We start from the raw sequence: 25950 nt of genomic DNA on the forward strand, positions 1-25950 counted from the left end.
TTTCATTTAGATATTAAATTATCTACCCTTTTCATAAAATCGCTTAATTTCTCTTAAATATTCCTTATGCCATAAAATAATAGGTTCATGATAAATCCATAATGAATTACTTTCTCTGGTCATGAAATGAAAATTCTCATTGATTTTAGAAATGATGTAATGTACTTCTAGAAAAATTTGGCAGTTCAGAATCTGTATTCACAGCATTTAATATTTTCTTCAAGTTAAGAAACTCGTTATTGAAATGAAATGAATGAACTTTTTTTCTAATAGCAGTTTTAATAAAATCATCCAACTTTTCAATAATTTTCATACTCTTTCAAGTCTTTTTAAGGCTAATATGTTTATTATCAATTTTGTGTGTCTTTATTATATCAAAAATTGTTCTTTCACTAACGAATTGCACTACTTGTTTTCTGAGCAATGGCTCTTAACTGCAGTTTCAGGGTTATCTTATTTTAAGGTTTTATAAACAATGCTGATTTTGTTTGGAGCTACTTAAGGGTATTTCAGGTTTATGTTTCACAACAGAATCACTCATTGTTAAAACCCGATTGGTACAATAACACAGGGTAAATTAAAATTAATGAAAACAACACTGAATAAAACTGTTATGAAATGAAGTATAAAACTGTATCATACTGTACAGAGTAACATAATAACAAAGACTGAAATACTTTCTTTCACTGAACTGAATACTTTTGTGAAAGATTACAAATTGTTAACGTTATTAAGCATCAAAGACTCAACAGAATTTTTAATTGCTCATCATTAGCATGTCACAGTGCCAGACAAGTGATAGCTTACAATATATTATTATAAGCATAAAGGAATACTTGCACTTGCAGGTGGGAGTGACAGAATGATTCAGTCTAAACTACTGAAATATTACTCATACATGCTGAATTCATATTTATATCTACTGCAATGGTTTGTGAGACAAACTATACGTTAAAAAAGTGAAATATAATAAATGAAAAATCATACAGTGAAGTACTAAAATGTATAAAAAACAAAATTTTTCACAAAATTAAAAATTCAAGAAAGAAAACTTCTATGATGTGGTTGTCATGATCTTGCACCTACAAATTTTACTGCAAGATAAAGAAAGATAAACAAATTATTAATAAAAATGCTGGAGAATATCACTGTTATAGGAACAGTGTAATTTTCACTGATGGAAAGTAAAAGCTAAAAGATTGAATACTAAAGATTAAATAGTAAACTAAATAAGAAATTGTAGTAATAATAAATTGTTACAATATATTATCAGGTATATTAATCTAAAACAAAAATGATTAAATACATGTTAAATAACTTATAATAATTATACTCAACATCAAGCTACCTTTAACTGAAAGATATATGACCATATTATCATGTCCAAAATCATTATGTGCATTACAGTGATATGCACCGGAATAAATTCTTGTAAATGACCGAATATGTATTTCTGAAATCAAACCAGATGCAGTATGCCTTGACTGAGCTTGTGGTAGTTTCATAACAGGACTAGAACCCCATGTTAATCTTAATGGTAAATCACCTTCAGCTGCACAAGTTAATGTAACATCTTCACCTTCCATAACACTTTGATTCAAAGAGCGAGAGTGAAAAAAGGCTGGAACTTAAAACAAAAGAAAAAGCTATTACAATAAAAAAATGTAATTTAATAATTATATAAAAATTATCATTTATTAAAGAGACACAGATATTTTCATTTTAATATAAAACACAATTACTGCAATTAACTGTGCAATACAATGTAAGACAAACATCCACGCAACTCGACTAACACACCTTCTCTTTTGATGAAATTTTTTATGATCTTTCCATATAACACTGGCTCAATTTTGTCAATAACCCAATGAATTTCCACCTTGAACTCACGAATTGGTTGAGGGTTTGATGATGTAAACATGAGATTTGACAAACCCCCAAAAAGTTTCATGGTGTCAAATCACAAGGCCTTAGTGGCCAGTTCTGGCTACCATTATGTGAGATAAGAAGGATAAGAAAGTTTTTCTTTGTAACAAATCAGTTTTTTAATGTTCAATGAGACATGATATACCATTTTTTGAAACCACATGTCTTTCAGATCTATACTGACCTCTAGTGTAAAAAACTCTGTTATCATATTACAGTAATGTTTGCTATTCACTACTACTGCAATTCCCTCATTTAAAAAAAAAAGAAAGTAATAACTCAATCACTTTACAACCCCAAAATCCAGACCAAACAGTGGTTAATGGATGTGAACAGCTTCTCATAAATTCCTCACACTTTTCTATGCCCCATAAATTTGTTTGCTGACCTAATCACTGCTGACCATCTGTTAGTTGAAGATGCACGTAAAAGGATTTAAAAAAAAAACCACCCACTTCCTAGTTTACAAACATCCAGCCGACAAATTTTGGTGCCTGAAATGATTTGCATTCTTGCATCAATTTAATCTTACAAGCAATCAGTCACAGATCTTTAGAATTACCTGCATGTTGGTTCTCAGAATGTCTAAATGCTGTGAATGAAAGCAAATGATTTTTCTGGACTCACATCAACACATTCTATCAGACAGCAATGCTTTCAACAGACAAACTAGCATGAGTATGACTGACAATTTAACATCTACAACTAACCTGTTTTCTGAAATTTCTTAATTAGTCTCTGAACTGTTGACTTATTAGGCGTATTTGGTTAACTGAAAATTTTACCCACTTTAATAACTGTCTTTTACTAGTCAATTCTTGACAAATAATTGTAATGCAAACAGATGACAAATGAGAAAGTTGTAGTGCCACCAACTTAACAGAATAATGCTCAATTAAAATCTTACAATTGTATAAAATAAAGTTCCACTTACCAACAATTTTAAAAGTATATATCTGAGTACTTTCGGAGTCATTACTCCATCATGAATGAACTCCAAATGAATATAGCTAAAAATAAAATCTTACAATCTAAATGGGTACCCAATATTTATCAGAAAATCCATACAATTTTCATAATTCCAAAGTTACTTAGCTACAATAACATGTTGACTGCATTTATGATTGGCTTTACTATAAAATAGGATCAAAACATTTAGATTTAAGACTATGTCAGATACAGGGAGAAAAATAAATTTTTAATTACAAATAAAATCTCATTTAAGTAGCAGAATTAAAAAGTATGAATTTTTTAAAGGTAATTTCCTTAACCATATAATGACAACTGTAATGGTACATGCAGCATTGATAATTGGATTTCATTTCAATATTTTTATTGGTCTCTAATTTTATATTATATATAGACTTTATATCCTATATGTTTTTCTTTGTAGGTGCATTTTATCTTTTAAATTCATTATTTAAGAATGATATTTATCTTATGGATTTGTATAAAAGAAATATGGTATATGGTACAAAAATTGCAATAACTTTTTGTATATTTATCATTAAAATATGATAAATATATTAAATATTTATCATTAAAACTGCAAAAAATGAAAATATTATCTCATGCACAACCACAAAATAATACATTAGTATTATTTTAATAAACAATAACCACTTTCTACAAATTTAAAACAAAGAAATTGTAAAAAATATATAATTATTTTGTAAAAATTATTTAAATTATTTATTATTTTTGTAATTATTTGTAAAAAATATATAAACTGTCTTCATGGTTTTTAATGTAAATTTTTAAAGAACCAGACATACATGTCACAAACAAACCAAAATTTGATATCATGAACTCAATAAATAAAACACATAACATGTAAATAAAACCACAACTTGTTGGTAATTGTATGAAAATAAGCAATATGTAATGATAATATGAATAATGGTAAAAATAATAGGTAGTCTAAAAAGTAGTGAGCCTTCTAAGCATGAGATAGTTAGCATGTCAAATCTCAGGATATATGATTCACATTGGGTCAGGCCAAACTTCGTTTGATTGCTGGGAGTTGAAGCCAGTAGATGTGCAAAAAGTGTTGGAATTCTTATACTCAGGTATTGTGCTGTGAAGATGACTCTGTGAACTTTCCAATTTTATTAAACTTTTACAATTTTATTTTGATAAGGGCGCAAATTCTGTGCAGGCCTGTGAAAAAATTTGTGTTGTTTATGGGCAAGATATGTTATCAAAAGCAACAGCCAAAAGATGGTTCAGTCGCTTTGGTTCTGGAAATTTTGATGCCCACAATGGTCCTCACAGTAAAAGTGGATGATATTGTAGCAAAAGTTGAGGAAGACTAGCATGTAAGCAGTCATGACATTGCCAATGATCTACACATTCACCAGCAAACAGTGTTAAACCATTTGAAGAAGGCTGGCTACAAAATGAAGCTTGATGTTTGGATGCCAAATGACCTGACTTAGAAAAATTTACTTGATCAAACTTTCTATCTCTACTGAAATGTAACAAAAAGATCCATTGAAGTGGTTGATCATGAGTGATGAAAAGTAACCTATGATAAAAATGTGCAAAAAAGATCATGGTCGAAGGAAGGAGAAGCTCCTTAATTGTTGGCAAAGCCCACACTGATGTCCAGGAACGTTATGCTTCCATTTGGTGAGATTGGAAGGTCATCATACATCACAAGCTGCTGTATCGTACTGCCAGGCAGTATGATAGACTCAGACCTGCACTGTCGAAAATTAGCACGATTGCACCTAGCAATACAAAAGAAATGACCTGAACTGGTCAACAGAAAGGGTGTCATATACCACCCTGACAATGCCAGACCACATACTTCTTTCATTCCCTGTCATGAATTGAGAGAACTTGACTGGGAAGTTTTATTATATCCTCCATATAACCTGGACTGGCACTGTCAGATTATCATTTGTTTCGATATCTGCAGAACTCCCTGAATGGTGTAAAGTTAGTTTCAAAAGAGGCCTGTGAAAACCACATTTCAGAATTTTTTGACCAGAAACCACAAGTTCTATAGCAAAAAGATTATGGTGTTGCCGAAAAAATGTTAGGCCATAAAAAAAAATGGTGCATATGTGGTCTCATAATGTTGTTTTCCAATAATAATAAATGTATTCTCAATTTTGGCCTTCAAAAGCTCAATATGTTTTTTAGACAGACCTAATACATTGGTAATGCATAACAATGTAAAAAATATATATGGGAATGAAAACAAACACATAATAATATTTAAAGATCTTGTGTTAAAAACAGCTAATAATCAAACTCATAGAAGATTGTAATACAACACATTGCAAAAATTTCACAGTCACTCATGAACATCACAGTAACATCGTTTTACCATTCCAAAATTAATACACAACAAAACTATAAAATTGTACAAAACACAACACAATAAAATCCTGTTTAGATTAATTAAGAACATTCTAGAACAATCATAAAAACCTGAAAAACTAGTAGTTTCCGTACAAATAGATATTTCATATTAGCAACATTGCAGTTGGTGCAATTATCAGGCTAAATTAAAAATACTCAAAAATTCAAGATGAATTCATACAAACTAAGGTTACTGGAAGTAACCTTGGAATTCTTACACAGTTCGCATTCTAAAAAAACAGTTTTTTGTTAAAGTACTGTTGGGTCACCATTGTGTTATATGTATACCATACATTTTTTCTAATATGTTTTGTTATTATACAAAGTTAAATTGTAGGTGCTCCTCTGGTTTTATAACTTATTTATAACGGAACATTTTTTCATATTTTCAAATCTTCCACAACTAAATTAATTTTAATTTTTGCTTGAAACACTTATCTGAAATTTTTTATAAAAAATTATCACATAAAAACAGATTTAATATATTTAATTTCTAAGAATTAGATTACTGTCTTGAAATCTTAATATTTTGTATGCTATCCTTAACTGTGCAAGAAATATTTTGAAATTATTATTCAAATGATTCATTCAGAAATTATGTTATTCTAACTCATCATTTTTGTTTTCTTTAGACATTTTCAAATCATGTACTGCATTACCTTTTTCATATAATAATTTATAATTTTATATATAATTTTTCATAGCTTTAATTCAAATATATTAAAATATTTACTTAATTCATTCAAACTGATTTTGTCATAAATCGAACAAAATGTTGTTATTAATGGTAGGTCACATTATAATTTATCATATGGAGGTTTGACGTTACAAAAGTGTCATATGTGGAGTCACACAGTTTCATGGATACATATTGATAAGTTTCTTCAAATGGTTTACATAATTTAAAATAAGCCATAAAATTTAAAATATCATATCGTAGATAAAAAAAACAAACAAAGATCCATTTAATTATAAAAATATTTTAAAAAGCGTAATGGTACAGTAAAATTAATTTCAAAAAATATTACAAAAAGCATATCCTTGCTTCTCAAACATAAAAGAAAATGCTCCCTATGGGATGGAACACAAAAAAAAAATAAAAGGTATGAAAAGTGAAACAGGTATGACAAATAAAAGGTATGAAAAGTGAAACAGGTATGACCCAACAGGTATAACAAATGTGGTGATGAAAGTAGGTGATGGTAAGTAAAAAGTAAGAAATTATTGTTTCTTACTTCTTAAGGGTGGTCTATTCATCATCTTGTAGATATTTATTTAGTAGTAAGCAGAGATCATTTTTTTGTCTTCAATAGCGTAACATGCATTATTCCATGCTTTTTTCTCACTTTGCAAATGTGTGTCAATTTTTACTATAAAATTTTATATATCTGATTTTTAACATATTTTATAGATATTTTAATAAATTAATTAATAAATACCATTCACAGTAAGAAAAATATCTTTCTTCAAAACTTGACCAACGCCATTGCTTGCTTGACATGAATAAACACCTTCATGTGCAGCAGTAGGTGATGGTAGATAAATAGTACCATTTCCATAAATAACAGCTCCTGATGTCAATTCTAAAGGCACATAGTCATTTAGACCTTCACCTGAAAAAAACAAACAAATTAACAAGAGAATTAACTAACCTTTAGAAAAAATAAAGACTGTACACTACATATTATAAATAAATTAGTAAATTGCATCCTCCAATCAGAATACATCTTTTATAAAATTCAAACTTTTTATTTCCTACTTTAGTTTTTTCTCGCTATAGTTAAGAACTAAGCTTGGATAACAATTACTCAGTGGAATAGTGGAAGTACTAAATACACAGACGAAAACAGAAGCAGTAAGAAAAAAATTCATTTAATAAACTCTGCAGATATTAAACACAATACATAAATGCTGATTTTTAGGAAAGCTTACATATCTTCTGAAACAGAAATGAGAACAAGAAAGATGTTTTGCATTCTGACACTAGATACCTGATATTAGCAGAATTTAAGCAAAACATTTTACAAAAAAAGAACTTCAGAAGAAAGAGTTTGAGTTACCAAAATGATAAAAATTGGTTGCATTTAAGTAATAATTATAAGTACACTTTAATTAATAGATTAGTTAATTCAGGGGAGTTTAATTAACTTTTTGTTTTTGTTTTTTGTTTCAGTAACTTTCTTTGTTTTGGTGACCTTATAATTCTTAGTAATTTCTTAGTAATTATTTGCTGATGACACAAGTGATACAATGACTGGTTATGATTACTGTACTTTTATTATTTAGAGTTTTTTTTTTCAGTTGTTACGGCCATTTCCCACATCCTACTCTCCAAGCCTTCCTACCCTGGGTCGCTTCATCCAACCAATCACGCTTCTCCATACTTTTCACCTCATCATGACCCCACAACCTTTGTGGTCTTTCTCTCCTTCTTCTATTTAATGGCTGCTACTCCCAGACTTGACATGACAACCTCTCTGGACCCATCCTGTGCATGTAACCATACCATAGTAGCTGTCTAACTGCTATATTCTCGATCAAAGATGATGTGACCTTCAAAATTTCTTACTCTACCACTTCTGACTCTATCCATCAGCATAACTAGGGAACATCTCCTCCAGTACATCATCTCTACAGCCGTCAGTCTCTATTTCATTTCATGTAGAGTACATATGCCACACTAATTTCAATTAAAGTTTAAAAATATTATGTTTATATTCATTGAAATAAGGTTATTCCACAAAAAACCGAATGCAACCTTCTTACAATTCCCTTTCCCTTTATAATGAATTTTCCCTTTATAATTACAGATATGAATATCTGTAATATCTACCATCAGATGTTAACGTTATCCCAAGATATTTAAATCATCAGAATGATTCACAATTCCTAATGACATTTCTAAATTCTCTCATTTTCCTCCAACCACCATGTGTTTCTACATTTTCAGCCTCCATTTCCTGTATCCAGTAATGTAGAAAAAAATCACCCCTATCCTCTGCCAAAATAACCTGATCATCTGCAAACAATAAATAGTAAATATAGTTTTCCTCCATCAGAACTCCCATTTGACCAAATTTACAGATTCAATATTTCAGAGCTTTCTGCAAATAAAATTTAAATAATGCTGGGGAAATACAACACCCCTGCTGTAAACCCTTAGTGACAATGAAGTCATCAGACAAATGTGCACCAACCTTTACCCTGCTTTTAGAACACTGATAAAAATGTGTAACTGCTAAATAAAAATTTCTTTAACTTCATAGTCTTTCATAGCTTTTCAAAGATACTTAATAGAAACATTATAAACTATTTTCAAGTCAATAAATACTATATGCAGCTCACTATTATAAGCTAATGACTTTTCAATAAGCTGTTTTATGCAGAAAATATTATCTAAACAAGAAATGCCAGGTCTGCCAGAAATGCCAAGAAGAGAAGGGTTTTTCTCTTCTTCTAATTCCTGCATCTGATGATCTTCAATATGCTGTTTTAATACCCATCCATACCCACCGAACTTATCACACTGATAACTACAGTCCAATTTATGACCTTTTTTAAAGTTTATATTTCCTAACTTCCATTCATGCAGAATGTCATCATCCTTAAGACAAGCAGTGAACAAATCAGCAATTGCTTCCAGCATCATTAGTGGAGCATTCTTAAGCAGCTTAATGGGTATCCCTCTAGGGCCTGGGGACCTATTGTTTTTCATACCTCCTGAAGCCATCTTCATCTCCTCCACAGACAAACTAACTAAAATCCACCAATTCTGGAGAATAATCTAACTCTCTAAATTCATCCCTTTCCTCTGACAATAGCTGTTAGCAATATGTTTTCTACTCTTCAGTGCTAATAGGTTCTGTTCTTAAATACTGTATTTTTATCAAATTCAACACCCTCCATACCTTTCTTGACAGAGAACTTCCCAACAAAGCATTTATTTTATTATATGTTCCTTCCCAAAAACCATTTTTCACCTTTTTAACTCCATAGTTAGATCTTACATAATTTGTTCTATCTTCAAGGTCCATAGGGAGCAACCACTTGATAGTGACCTTCAAAATTTCTCTTACTCTATCACTTCTGACTCTATCCATCAGATAGAGTCTGATGGATAGAGCATTTTTTTCTTTAAACTTTTTCTTTCAATGCTTCTTTGGTGGCAGTATGAATAGTGTCCTTTATCTTTCTATATTGCTGCTGGGTATCGTCCCGCTAGAAATTTTCATTTTCTCTGCTAAGCGTAACTTGTATAAGAAGACTAGAATCATCCCTCAAAGAATCCAGACTGTACTTAATATCATCTTGCAAGTTTCCCCTTCCAACTACGATGGCATCTTTTCAATTTACATATTTACACCTAAATTTCATTGTAGGTTTTACTAGAAAATGATATGATCCACATATAGCACCTCTGAAAACTCTGACAACTTGTACATCTTTGAGTTCTGTTTCATCAAAACATAATCTATTATAAATTTTAAATCCTTTGTAGGTTGATGCCATGTGTACCTGTGGATATCTTCATGTTCAAAGAAACCATTCTGTATTCTCAAGTCGAACTGTTCATAAACTTCAATCAATTTCCCTCAATTATTATTTATATCTATACTTATATATATTAATTAGCACATTATTTTAGCATTATTTTTATCACAGTAATCGGTTACTTATATTGTACTTTTATATTAATAAAATAACAAGATATTATTTCTTAAAAATATGTATATAAGTTAATAAAATATTTTGGTTAACTTTAATGCAAATGACTGATTATAATTTCTTCAGGAATTATATATTAATAGCTGGATTTCAGTTATTATTATTATTTTTTTTTTAACAGCTATGTTCAACAGTATTATTAACAGAATAATGTTTTACTTTTTAATAATTTATTACACATTAATAAAAAAAATATTATTAATCAGTTAAAAGTAAATACAACCATACTCTTGGTTTTATAAGTTATATATAAATATATTATAGTCAAGAGTTCTAAGGATCGCTTTTATATGGATTTGTATGCTAAACTGTGGATACCGGTGTTCTTTAGTGGTTGGGTTTCAATTAACCATACATCTCAGTAATGGTCAACCTGAGTCTGTCCCAGATTACATGTTTACTGGTACATTAAACTTACATTGCAGTTACATCAGGCCTGGCAAGCCATAACTAATTGCATTTGCCTATATGTATATATTTTTAAACAAAGAATTTTTTTTACAAATATGTATATAAAAATCACAACTGTATAAGTAAAAAAGAAAAATTGTATACTAAACTTAAAAATTATACATTTTTAAAAATAAAATCATGCATCTAAATTTTACAAACAAATAAGTGACTGAAATAAGTGCTTCAATTAAATTAACTACAAGATAGTATTAGTTTAAGAAAAATAATAAATATTAAAAAAGTATTATTTAAAAATACAATTTTAGAATTGAATGAAACAAAAATAACTCTAATTACAGTATTTTAATATATTACATATTACCAATCAATTTTGACTTTATTACTAAAATACCAGGTATATTGTAATATTTCATTTAAACTACAAAACATTTTATACTATCACAAAGTAACTTTAGAAAAAAAAATTTAAAGTAGGAGGAGATGACACTTTGTATATTAGTACTTCCTAAGAAAACATCACTGAAATCACAGAAACCCCTCTGTGCACGCGCGCACATACATACACACACACACACACACACACAGCAAGTACTTTTCCAGTTATATACTTTGAAGCACAAATAAGTTAAAGAGCATTGCACTTGTTAAGTTGATAATCATGCACGCTGTTTGCATGAAAGCATCCCCTATATGAATGGAGGGGGTTATTGTCTAGGATATGGAGTCTCTTTGACTGTAACTAAAATATTTAAAAGAAAAATTATTTAGATTTATTTTTCAATTATTGCTGCAATCAACCAACTAAAAAACATTTCCACAGTTTCTTTGAAAGAAAATAATAACTTCATATGAATGACCTTAAAAAATGTACTACTTCATAGCAACTAAATTAATTATAAAATTATTCACAGATATTTATAGGAATACCATATTTTATAGATAATTTATTAATTTCATGAGACAATTACCTGAACTTCTCATCCATGTCACTCTGGGTGGTGGAAATCCTGAAGCCTTGCAATGAAAAAAAACCGGATGGTTAATAAGAACAGAAACATCTTTTGGTTCAATTGTCCAACTTGGAGTAACTGAAAATGTATAGCATTCATTTAATATTTGTAGTGTTTTATGAAATCTTAATCCATACAATGTTCTATTGTAAATAATTTTAAACCCAACAAAGCAATTATAAAATTCAAATATCATCACAGAGAAGTGGAATTCCATTTAAGTAATTGCAATTGCAGTAACCTTAAATAAGGAAATAAATAATTTGTGATTAGTCTTCTGACAATGTATTCTGAGTTATTAAAGGTATCAGCTAAATTACTGCCAGAGGCAAAGATCAGATGGGATCAGTCTCCTAGCTGCTAATGTCTATTCATTAATTGTATTACTTATAATTAAATATTACATGATATTTTGAGACAGATAAATAAATAAACCAGCAGCTGTCTCGTGGCCAACCTCAGTAATCCAAATACAACCTAACCCTGTGGTATACTTGGATGATTTTAATAGCCACCATGAGCAGTGGAAGTATAAGGATTGTGATGCAAATGGTGAGACTCTGGTGAGATGGGCTGAGGATGAGAATGTCAGTATTGTCTTTGATGCTAATGACCGATTTGCTTTTAAATCAGCGGCTTGGAGGCGGGAGTATAACCTGGATCTATGTTTCACCTCAACTGACAGCAAAGGTCGTGTTTTGTGCTGTGTCTTGGTGCCATATGCTAAATAAATAAATAAACATAATATTTTGAGACAGATATAAAAAAAAACCTTTACCCAATTTATTTATTTATGTCAGTGGGTTTTAAGCCTTTTATACAAGTGAGTACCATCAGCACACAATAATATATAACTAGTATAATATTTAACTAACAAATCTAGTTATAACTAACTATAACTACTATAACTACAATAACCAGAGTTGAATACAAAGGTCAAAATGAGTTTAATTGTTGACTTCAATATAATTCATGTTTCAAGTAAGAAATTTTGACATTGAAAAGTCAATTTGAAATTTCTTATGGTAGGTGTTAAAAAGTCTCTGAATTCTAATCATTAGAGCATTATATAGATAACTGTTTGAACAGTATTAAATTATAAATGTTTGGTGTCTCATATAGAACTGTAAAACATGTTTTGTTACACTCACGAACTTATCATATAATTGATATGAGCAATATTATATACATCTTCTCAATACAACAAAATTCTTAACTTAATTGTACAAAATAAATATATTTTTAATACTATATAAATATGATGTCATAATTAAAAAAACTTTAAATTAAAATTAAATTTAAAAATAAAATAAATAGAAAATTTATACTGTGTAACCTGGCCAGCCAACATTACATTACTGAGTGGATTTGAATTAAATTATTTATTTGCATTATGATTATATCTATTTTTATCTAAAAATGTGCTACCATCTGTTGCCGCTTTTATAAGAGTGTCATCTTCATATTCTGTCTGAAAGTTGATCAAGTTGGAAATTCTTTTGTATTTATATATTTAAAATCTCTCCAAAATGTCCAAACTTTTACTATTATTATTTAAATTAAATTTCTTGATTTCCACTATTTCTAAATTTGTCTGAATATAATTCAGTATGTGTGTTAGTAATAAGGTGCTCAGTAACATTAGATAAACCCAGTTTACCATATTTATAATTTCTAATGTGTTCTAAAAATCTAGTTTTAAAAGACCTATTAGTTTTACCTATATATATGGTCACAATAATTACACTTTTATTTTAAAATTCCTCATGAATTATGTATGTCAGTGTGATAGTTATTTTTTAAATATTTTATTATATGACTGTTTGTCTTGTATGCTACTTTAAATTTACTTTTATCATAAATATTAGATATATTTTCAACAACATTATCAGTGTATAAATATTTTAAATATATGTTGTTAATTTTTTGTGTATCATTTATAGGTATAAGAGTTGTAATATTATTAATTTTGTTTTTGGGCTATATTATCAATTAAAGAAACATTATCGCCATCATTATGTTTTATAGCCAAAAGATGTAGTCATTATAGCCAAAAGATGTAGCATGACCACTACTAGTCTTAATACTTTTAACCACTAGGCTTGTATTAATAACAATAGTAAGACAAGTATAAAGTTCTTTTACTGCAGATACCTTTACTGTTCACAAATAAAAGTACCATAACAATTTATGAATGAAATTTAGTACATTATCTCTTCACGAATAGTTTTACAGGAACTTGCTGAACCATTTCTTGTTTTTGTGTATTTGGAATTAATCATGGCATCACCTCACTTGTATCAAACTTAATTCACACTGAAAATTTGCTCCTTCACTGACCTCTTTGAAGAATGCTCTTGCTGACTGACATCTCGCAGACCCTGCTTTCTGAACTGACATCGTAACGTCTCACTAGACTGGTTCGCAAAATTTATTTTTAACTGGTCTTCCCAGGAGTATTTATACTCTTACCTTCTTCACCTGCCAGATTGGACCCAACTCAAAGCATGAGAACGATTGACCACGCCCTTTTGTTCTCATACATTCCTTGCCTTGGTTCAGTAACTTTCATGGTACAAAGATTTGTTCATTGTGTGTCAGTGGGTAGTATTACAAAATATGATTGTTAAACAGACCTTTAACCTTTACTAAAAGGGTTTCTTGTAGCCCCTTTGTGGATTCCTCCCTTTATTATATTTTTTACTACTGTCTTCTTAATTGGCAGGAATCTGTTGCTCAGGTTCGCTATACTGATCATGTTACAGTAGTGTATATATATATATATATATATATATATATATATACATTATATATATATATATATATATATATATATATAATGTATGTAGTTATTTTATTTAATTGAATTCACATCATATGTTTTTGTATATATGATTGCAATTTTAATCTTTTAATTTTAATTTAAAAATTGTTATGGTTGTTATGTAATCTTAGATAAATATATCTTATATACAACTGATGATGTGGGATCCTGCGAAAGTGCTTTTGGAATACAAAAATAAGTAAAGTGTCATTTCATTTACTTTGTAATTCTGTACTTGGGTTGTTCAAGTTGGTTTTTGATTATAAAAATACTTAAAATATATGTAACATTACTTAAAAATAATCTAAATAAAATAAAATTATATCACAGAAAATCTTTTTTATAATTTACCTTTAATAACTAACTCTGTAGTATGATTAACCTCAGCAGCAGAATTTTTGGCAATGCACGTATAAAATCCAGCATGATGCCCAGCCAACTTTGTAAACAGCAAATTATTTACAAACTGATTAACTTGTTCTTGAATATTTGGATCCTGAGGAATATTCCTGCCATCCTTTTGCCAAATTATATCTATTGGTAAATCACCAGAAACAACAGTACAAGATATTTGAGCCCGTTCTCCTTCTTCTAAATTAGCAGGAAAATGAAATGGCTGAATTTTTGGTGGTCCTGAAAAAAAAAGCTTTTGAATGATTTGAGTACAATAAGTTATTCTAATTTTTTCTGTAGGAAATTTTCATAATTATTTATTTTGTTTATGGTGAAGTCATTAACTGTTTAAAAGATCTTAAACTCTAGTAAATGAAAAACATTTCCAAAATTCTGTTCGTATAACCATATGTTTATTAGTAACTTTTCAATGTTGTCACGTTGGGTGCCAAAAAAAACACAAGTCTCATTACTTTATTTACAGTCCTCATAGAGGTGACTTAAATTAGCAGGAAATAAATTAATACATGAGAAGTTCATGTAATGAAGTAATTTGTAGGAGAAATTTGAAGGAAAAAACTCATTGAAACATCGGTCTGAAACATAATTTGCTTTAATTTATGGACACCAAAAAATTTCACTTTTATTGGTTCTCCATTGGTAAAATAACGTGGAACTGAAATTCAAAGAGCAGTTATCACTAGGCAAAATTATTGATTTAATTAAAAAAAAATTCAATTTCACATTTGCATTTCAACAGTTTTGAAGAAATATTTTGTAAAGCTAAAATAAGTGTACTCAAAAAACACACTAATAGTTTGATTTAATTACCTTTGTTAATTGCTGATAAACAAATAATACTGTGCGAATAAATTAAAAAGGAATTAAATTCTAAGAAAACTAATATAAATAAAGTCTACAGAAAGCAAGCTCAAACAATTATTTAAAATGAAACAGACCAAAGTTTATGAGATTTTACAACTCTAACCCACACCAAATTTTTAATATAGCCAGAAAATGCATAAACAAAATGAAGTACTCAAAATAAATTAATAAATGAAAAATAAAATACCACATTAATGTATCTTTAATGAAAATACGTAAAAATAAAATGTCTTGTTTTAGAAGAGTAGATTTGATTTTATTTCACAACTAGGCAATACTAACAGCTGACCAACTATTAAGTCACCTGTACGAAGTCTGTAAATAAAGTAATGAGACTTAGTTTTTTTGGCAGCCAAAGTGATAAACATTGTAAAGTAACTAGTGAACATATGGTTATATGAACAGCTGATTTATATTAGGTATTAATACTTTTAGTCTATTGTTGTTGTTTTAGTCTATTGTTTTCATGTGAGATGTAAACAAACTTTTTGTGAAATGAGTTTTGTTGTGCATTACAAAAATGAGTGATACTAATTATGAGCAACGTTCTGCAATCAAGTTTTGTGTTAAATTCTGTGAGAATGCTACTGAAACTTTTTCAAAATTAAAAAGAGCATATGGAGATTAGGCTCTGTCACGAGATCAAGTTTTTAGATGGTTTAAAGCATTTTCAGATGGCCAGGAATCAGGTGTGAACGATCCACGCTCTGGAAGGCTGTTAACATCAAAAAGTGATGATAATGTTGACTAAATCAGAGACTTTTGAAGTTTTTGTCTGTAGGATAGATTGTAAATCAATATGTTTACCGAGAAATTCTTGAAAGACTGCAGAAAAGAGTTGCCTGCGTGAGACCAGCCATCAAAGACAATTGGATACTGCATCATGACAATGCACCTTGTCACGTTGCATTCTCAATTAATGAGTTTTTGGCAAAGAAAAACATTCCTGTATTTCCTCAACCACTTTATTTTCCTGACTTGAGTCCCTGCGACTCAAGGGAAGTTGGGATCTTTCCTGATCCCAACTTTAAAAAACACCTCAAAGGACATCATTTTGGAGCAGCAGAAAACATAAAAAAAAATTTAACTGACTATCTGAAGGATATTCCGGTTTCTGAGTTCCAACATTGCTACGAAGAGTGGGAAAATGGTTTGAAGCGTTGCATGGCTTCCCAAGGAAGCTATTTCAAAGGTGACACAGCCCATATATAATTGGATTATAAATAAAAAGTTTTTCTGAACCAGTCTCATTACTTTATTAACAGACTTCGTATTTTACAGAAGTTAATCAATTGCTGTATGTAGTGTGCATTGGAATTACTGCTAACAGGCAACTGTTGTTCTCTGACCAATAATATAATTGTAATTAATGTTTAGTACTAATAATAACAGTAATAATAATGCAAATTAAAAAATCTTTAGATTTTTCATTATTTTGTTTATGTGTAAGTGAATAATTACAAAAAAGTGATTTGATACATTGATGCATTATAGTTATCTTACATTGACGTTACGATACAACACTGTTTTCTTTGATTAAAAAAAAAAGAAAGAAAACAAATTTTACCAAAAGATTGCATTAATCTTAGAAATGGTTAAATTTATTATTAACAGAAATAAAAACTATTTATTCATACTTTTGACATCAAGGTACAGTTTTCCTGAAGCAACTTGACTTTGTTGATTTCGTACAGTACAGCTATATTCTCCTTTATCAATATCACTTTTAACACCACTAATAAATAATGTTCCATTAGTAAATACTCTTTGTCGGTAATTTTCTGGCATTGTCTGACCACCATGTTGCCACGTAGTACTTACAACAGGGAAACCAGCAACTGGACAACGTAAGTAAGCATCGCCTCCAGATACAGCTGTTAAATTCAAAGGAGGTCTGGGTGATGGAGGACCTGAAACAATAACATAATTTATACAGTTTATCCTTTCAAAAAACTTAGTAAAAAATAATATCAAATTGTAACAATTATAATATATTTATTCCTTTAACATATTATACCTTTATAAAAGTACGCCAATTTTTACCATATAAGCTTGAAGCAGAGCAGTTCAATACTGACTTCTTATCACTGGTTTATTTCTTTTCATATGATAGTAACTTCATACAAAGATCTCACTTGAATTCTGGAAAAAGTTATTACGAGGAAAATTTGAAAAGTAAAGATGAAAGACAAGAAACATTTTTAAAGATCTTTATTTTAGGATTGAGTTTTAATATCTTTAGAGAATACTTTTACATATTTTCAAGATAGTCATCATGAAGGCTTAATGATACTGCAACTGGGAATATATTTCTAGATTCCAAGATTTTAGAAATCTTCTGCTTTCTTTCTTAACCTGGTAATTATCATGCCTTTATTCAACCTTGCTGTTATCATAAATTGTTTATCCAGACAAATGTTATTTTAACTTAACATACAAATAACAGCTGATTAAGGTCTTGGGCTGTGCAATTGATGGGCCAAAACTTTATATATAAAAATCTGCAATAACTGCTGTGTAATGTGAGCAGTAATTTTATTTGGTAGGGGACAATCAAAAATAGGCAGGCTTCTCACATTAATATTCATTGTGTTTGTATTGTACTGATCGACAAAATTTGTTTAAACTTAAAAATTGTAATGTAAAGTTTGATAAACTTTAATATAATACAAAGCTTGTCAAACATGGTTTGACTGTGAAAAATAATTTTCAATTGAATATCATTTCTTCTGAAATCCCTTCATATTATGTTCAATTAAATTAGTTTTACAAGCACTTAAAGCAATTTAGGTTTGAAGTAAATTAATTGTTAATTATGACTGTAATTTCAGTTAGTATGGCAACAAGATTGTTGGAGAATTAAATGGAGAATTAAAATTATACATACACACAAGTGTCTATTGTTAGCCACTTGTTTTTCTTAGTAGACTACCATTATGAATGCTGTTAACTCTTCTTTGATTTAAGTATTACATATAAATTTTTATTGGAGCTATTTTTTTGCTTTACCAAGATGGAATATAAAAATAAATTCAATTATGGAACAAGCAATAATATGTAAACTGGTTGAAGACTTCATACATAAGATAACATTAATAAAATAAAGTTCTTACATTATTTCAATATAATGATTATAGATAATATAGCTAGCTCATTAACTAAACTAAATTCTCAAAAATTATATTTATGTGAATAAGAACACTAGAACACATCAGTAACTTCTGATCTAACTAAGAAAAGGCCTCTTAAATGACAAAAATGGGGTAATAATGAAAACATTCAACGGTAGACACTTCTACTAAGGATGCCATTATTAAGATGATCAAAAAAAAAATATTTGCAATATAATAGTTTTGATTTGTAGTTAAAGAAAGACAATTTCAAAATTCCATAAAGAAACAATGTACATATTCACCAGGGATTGAAAGTTAACACTTTGTTAGCAATTAATTAAACCAGTGAAAACTTTCAAATTTTTATTTGCAAGTAATATTATATCATCCATTGTTAATTTATTATGTTTTTTAAAAAAAACATAATAAAACTCTGTGATAACATTTTTCAACAGAATGAATAACAATGTTATTATTGGAAAAAAAATATTAGTGTCGAAAATAAAAATAGGCATTTCTAAGATTACAGACATCTTAACAATTACTTTACACTTGCCTAAACTTCTAGATCGTAGGATGTGACGATAAAGAGATTCAAACTACATGCTATAAGACCAATGTTTTTATTACTCGGTAGCTAATGTGACCTTTGTTAACTAACTGATCAAAAAAATTTACACATTTACTTTGTTTTATTTTATAAGTAAAGTTAATTTTAATCTTGTGATTTTTTAAAAATTTATTACAATATTGCATAGTTCCAGTGTTAAACAAAATATATTTTACCAATGGATATTAACAAATTTTCCTTCTACACACTGAATCACTTTCCTTGCAGAATGAGGTTAGATTATTGGATTAACCTGCTACAAAAAGTTGTTCAGATCAACAAAAGTAAGACTCTGATTTGACTAACCTAACATTTAACATCTGATAAAATGCTCTTGCCAAAACACATGAAACTTATCATTAAGGATCAATGAAATTAATTTTTGAAAAAAAATAAAAATCTTAATATAAAAATGTACATTTTGTCATTTCAAATGAAAAGTACATGAGTGATAAATACATATTAACATTTTCTGGCTGTTATCTGATTTTTTCAACTTTACCATATAAAAACAGTAAAATTAAAAGATTTCATCAAAATCTTTTGTAAAATCCATTGTTAATGATATCAAGTGTAATGTATTTTTTTTTTAAATCAGTAATTAAAACACAAGTAAAAGTAATGAAGGAGTATAGTAGCCAAAATGACATTCAATTTTGGAAAATTAAATCATATTTATAAAATAAATCATATTATTACAAAAAAATAAACAGTAAGTATGTTCTGTTTCTTGAATGTAATGCGTATTAAACAATCTGCAATCCTTGATAAATTTTTTCTTTGTGGATAGTGATTCAACAGTTCAAAGATGAAGATGACTTATTAATAAAGAAGGGGAAATGTGCATGTTGATGAACAAAGTGGGAGAGGAGCATCTTTAGTGAATGATTTGGTATTTTTAGTTGAAGATTAGGTTAAACAGAACAGACAATTTACTATGTAATTTTTCCTGCATATTCATGTTCACTTTTTCACCGAGAATCTAAACTACCGATAATTGTGTGAACATTAGATCCCTAAAATGATTACAGAAAAAAAAACACAAAATGTAATGGTACGGCAGTATAGTGGCCTTTTTGACAAAATATGTAGAGCAAAGCTCATTTTGAAAATTATGATATATTGGGTTGTATATTCACTAGGGATAAAGGATAGATGCTGCACATAATCCCTAAATTGAAACAACAGTACATGGAGAAGAAACACTTTTCACCACCAATCACAATCTTGTTTTTTCCTGAATTATTTCCTTCTTTATATCTAGAAAAAATCAGTATATTACAGGATGTTAAAATTATAAAATTACATGTTCTGAATGATTTCTTCCTTCAAATTTAAGACTATTCTTAAAATTTTAATAAAATAACCGGATTTATTAGACAATTTAAGTATATATAATATTAACACAAAAATTCTGAAGATACTATGAATTTTCAGGGAAACTACATTTTATATATCATTATTTATGCTGAAAGTTTTGCATTTTCAGTTATGGTTCAATTTTAAGGTGACTATTTTATATTAAATGACAATTGACAAAATTTTGTTTCTTAAGTACCAATACTTATTACAATGATAACAACTCCTAAGGTTTGCAAGTTCTCAAATCAAAAAATAATACTACAAATGGAAATTTGTTTTCATTACCTTTCCTGTTACTTGTCATAAAAGATTGCCAACAAACTTTTACATGAAGTTACACTTATACAAATGCCACATTACAAATAATAAACATTGTACTGGACATAAAGGATTGTTGCTATCAGTATTAAATAACAATGAATGTGAAACAATAAACAAAAATATTTTTATTATAATGTATGAAAAATATACCTTTGCCAAGCCATATGTTATGTCATGCATTATTGCTGATAACAGTAGGTACGGAACGCCAAGAATGGCGGGAGTTTCAATATTTCTCCCTACAGATCGCAGAGCCTGGACAATGTCCCTTGCTGCTGTATCTTTCTATTATCGGGCGAATTTCATTGGTTATTTAGTGGTGGTTATAAATTTTAAGTTTTATTTATGGACGGATTTGGTAATTTGCGTTCCTATCCGTATGGACCATGGTGTAATTTATTTACTGGTTCTGACCATGATAGACTAAGCTTTTGAGCCTAGTAATCCCGGCGTGATTCCCCTTCAGTCCATCCGCTACCCTTGGCACCAGCACCTACGGGCTAGCAGAAGTGCGCCTACCGGAGCTCTAGTTATTTGGAGGGAGAAATGCGCTCCGTTCTCCAGACGGAGTCGCATATGCTGACTAAATGAAATTGTGGTCTCTTCGTGCGATGGTGTAAGATGATGTCCAGCTTTTTATAGTTTTAACAAAATTTAATTGCAAAAACGGTCACTTTCACGGCCGGAATATTTGTGCGGTTTCCATTTATAGGTTACATAATATAGAGGCTCCTAAGCCTGGTTTGTCATTTTTTGACTCTCATACCACCTCTTCACGGTGGTTCGTTTAATATGGCATAAGGCCATTCTCTTATACCCTGTGGAGTACGTCCTCTCAGCAGATGTACACAGCCGCTCACCCGAACAGTCTGCATGCCTGGACCACTCCCACCTCAGATACGGTGTGGACTCCTGCATCATAGCGAAGAGTGACATTTCTGACGAACCACAGTACTCCAAATATCGTCCGCAACGCTATGTTTTGGGCAGCGTCTAATTTCTTTTGAAGCGTGGAGTTGTGATAACAGTAATAATGGAGATGTTATGGAACTTGAACCCTAGCAAAAGGGTTGAAGATGTGAACTTTTAAGATTGTCCTTACAGACCTTTACCAGGACAGACAAAAAATGTTACACAGCAGAAAATTTTTAAAACCGGTAATGCTAAAAACAAATTTTACAGTAACTGAAACATAATGTCCACTTTGTTTCAATGAATGTCAATATCAGTATTAATAAATGAACTGCCCAAGAGAAATTCACCAAATAAACTAATTTTAATTTGTAAACCACTTTCAGTCCCAATCAGCAATTATAACTTGCATTAAAAAATGTTAATTATCACCATATGTGCAAATGGAAAAAATTTCTATGTATCAGAAATATCAGGAACAGTTCAATTTATTTTCAAACTGTTTCAAATTCAATGTCAAGCAAAGTTGCATGAAATTAAGTGTAATAATATGAGGACTATTTATAAATTAATGTCTGAGTAAGTAATAAAAATAATTTAAAAAAACTAAAAAAAATTTACAATATAAAAATATTGGGTGCACACTTCATTACTTCTCAACATAGTCCATATCCAAATTCAAGAATCTGTTGTATCATGACAACAGTTTATCTATTCCCTTTTAAAAGAATGACACCAGTAAATGGACACCCATCCATGAGTTTACATTGTTTTTGAAGTGATGAGCAGCCATTCAGTCAATTCTTCAACTTTTTGAGCAGGTGAATATCTATCGCTTAAATTTGTATACACATCCTTAATGCTAATGGCAGTGTGAAGTATAGCATTGTCGTGTAAAAATATGATCCCCGTCATTAACATTTCTTGCTGTTTATTCTGCATCTTTCTCTTAACCTTTGTCAATGTTTCATATTAAACTTCATCTTTTTGTTAGAATTGGATTTTTTGAACTTTTGGGCTTTTTGGTAAACTCAAACAGTATCAGCATTCACTGCTTAGACTGTTCTTATGTTTCAATATTGATGAATCAAATCCATATTTCAACTCCAAAAACAATACTGCAAAGAAACTCACTTCCTTTGTTCTGATATTGTTGAAAAAGCCAATGCTGCTCCCATTCTTTTCATTTTGTGGGCATCGGTAAGTTGTTTTGGTACCTATTATGTACGGTACTTAAAAACCCATTCTATTTTAACAATTCTGTAAAGAGTGGATCTTGATATTTGAGAAAAATTTTCACTAAGTTCAGTAATTATTAACAGCATGTTCAATTTTTTCAGGTTTGTCGCTCACAATGGAATGACTGCGCTCTTTCTTTCTTGTCATGTACATGAGTTTGAATTTTTCTGAATTTCCTGCACCATTCTCTCACAGAACCATCAGCCATTACATTATTAGCAACAATGAAACACAACTGATTGTGGATCTTGGCTGCAGATATTCCTACTGCTTGCAAAAAACATGAATGGACTATGTACCTTGCAATTGGTGGGAACTACAACAATCACCTCCATATTTGATGACGTACTACTTCAGTAATACAAAACATAATAGCAACTGATTACATGTGTGATGATATGTAAGCTTAGCTTATATCTAGTGTGCATGCGCTAATTGCTATGGAAACCAATGTGTTTGCAATACCTGACCAGAGAATTATTTATAAGTAGCCTAAATACATAAGAAATTTAAATTCTGTTTACCATTATTAATACATATTACAGGAACTCATAACTGTTATAAGCTTATGTTAATTCATCCCTTAGATTTTTGAAAACAGACAATTTAGCATAAAAAAACAACCAGCTTTACCAAGCAAGGTGATTTCATTTTTATACCGACATCATAAAACTAATGATTAATAATAAATTATAATACTTATAATTCAAGCATGAAGTTAACATTACCAACACACCATAGATGTTCAAAGGTTCAGAATGTTGAGCAATTCCCAATGAGTTTCTTGCTATGCATGTATAAATGCCCCCATGTTGAACTCTTGTATTTGTGATATTTAGATGGCTAATAACATCGCCTGCAGGATCTACATAACTCCCAAGCAAGTATCCTCCTCTAGGTAGCAATGGACCTCCATCCAACAGCCAAGATAATCTTGGAGGAGGATTACCATTAGCTATACAACGCAATGAGACAGCCACACCTGGTTGTATTGTTTGTTCAACAAAGGTTGTTAAAAGTGTTGGTGGAATAGCTGAAAGTTAATAACAGTACATTAAATCAAATAACTTGTTTATCTAACGACAGTATTTACTAGATTTTTAGTGAAAGTATTAGGGTTGACAAGAAAGTAATTTTGGTTTTGTGGTATGAAATGAAACTCAATTTTTTTATACAAAGAATTAACTAAAATCATTTATATATTTTCCATTTTGACTGATAACCTTTTTGCCATCTTTCTGACAACTTCATGATTCTGCAGTCACAGAAGTTTTAATCCTTATCAGCAAAAACTGAACCAATAGTGAACTCAAGTCATCATCATCAACAGTAACATTTTTACCATTCAAAGATTTTTACAAACTTCAAAATAAATGGTAATCTCATGGTGCAAGATCAGAGCTGAATGAAAGACATCTCACTTCCCAACCAAACCCCAATAATTTACCACGAGTTACCAAAGATGTGTGAGACCTTGCATTGTCTTGGTGGAACACCAATCCTGTGTGATTTGTCAACTTTGGCCATTATGCTTCGATTGCTTCTTCCAGTTTCATTAGTTGTTGACAGTAAACATCTGAATTTGGTTCCTTGGAAGCAGTTCAAAATATACACCTTTGTAGTCCACCAAATTGATAGCATAATCTTTTTTTGAGGCAATTCAGCTTTCGATGTGCTGGTTCATCATACTTGGACATTGATTGTTTTCAACTGAAGTTACTTTTTTTCCATCACTTTTTTTCATATTTAAGTCCATTTTTCATCACATGATGATTAGTTTTAAAATAGGGTCAATTTCATCACATTTGAGATGCACATCACTAATATTGATTCACTGTGTTAAGTGAATCTCTTTCAATTCATACAGAACCCAAATGCCGAGCTTCTTAAACAATCCAAGACATCTGATGTGATTTTCAATTGTAACGTGTGATACATTACACCTCTGCTATCAGTTGCACTGTTATATATGACAAGCCAATTCAATTACGGCTTTAATTTGGTTTTCATCAACTTCAGCAGGTTAACCAGAATGTTGGTCATCTTTAAGTGAAAGATCTTCAGAAGAGAATTTTCTAAACCAATTCTAACATGTGTCTCTTAGGGAATAAACACCATAAACTTCCCATATTTCTTTGTGAGCCTCAGCAGCTTGTTTCCTTTTATGGAAAAAAAAAGTATAAATTATGTGAAAAATATTAGTTTTACACTCTATGTTAAAATTAACCATAAACTAACAGGTGTAAACAAAATTATATGCGATTTGCTTCAAAAGTATGCTAAAAGTGGCAGCTATCAAGTGCCAAACAAAAAAAAAAATCATAACATTGAGAAAAGTCCTTCAAAACAAACATAAAACTATTCAACTGTAAAAAGCAAAATTACTTTCTTGGCAACCCCAATAAATGAGATAACATCAAAGTGTTTGTTGCCTATAAATGTTATCTTACATTAAAAAAAAATCCTTTTATAATAAAGGGAATACAAATTTATAAAATAATAAACATATTTTAATATGCAAATAGCCAAATGACTGGTATTAATTAATATATTCAGGTCTTGGTCTAAAATTTACATTATTTCCTGGTACTAAACATAATTTTTTTGTTTTTTATGATTGACTATATAAATTGTACGAGAAATACAATTTTTTATATTAGATAGAATTAAAAACACACTTTATATAAGTAAATAAAAATTATTCTGTAAATGTGAAATACATATAAAATAGATATTGTTATTACACATAATAACTTTCCTGCATTTGATTTACAGAAAATATAAACAGTATAATAAACAAGTAAATGTTCAATATATATAAAAGAAGTCATGTTTATGTTGCAG

At 29.6% G+C, this 25950-nt stretch overlaps 1 protein-coding gene across 1 annotated transcript in view; it reads right to left on the reverse strand.

The window, feature by feature from the left end:
- The window catches only part of LOC142321172 (cell adhesion molecule Dscam2-like), a 348909-nt gene that overhangs the window by 55499 nt on the left and 267460 nt on the right, over positions 1–25950 (reverse strand). The window contains exons 8-13 of the mRNA XM_075359167.1: positions 23843–24139; positions 17187–17459; positions 14623–14904; positions 11406–11525; positions 6738–6911; positions 1349–1627 (exon numbers count right to left, since the gene is read on the reverse strand). Coding sequence (XP_075215282.1) covers positions 1349–1627; positions 6738–6911; positions 11406–11525; positions 14623–14904; positions 17187–17459; positions 23843–24139 — 1425 coding nt within the window. The remainder of the gene's footprint in view (positions 1–1348; positions 1628–6737; positions 6912–11405; positions 11526–14622; positions 14905–17186; positions 17460–23842; positions 24140–25950) is intronic.

Source organism: Lycorma delicatula, chromosome 3 (genome assembly GCF_047948215.1).
Source record: "Lycorma delicatula isolate Av1 chromosome 3, ASM4794821v1, whole genome shotgun sequence".
NCBI lineage: Eukaryota > Metazoa > Arthropoda > Insecta > Hemiptera > Fulgoridae > Lycorma > Lycorma delicatula.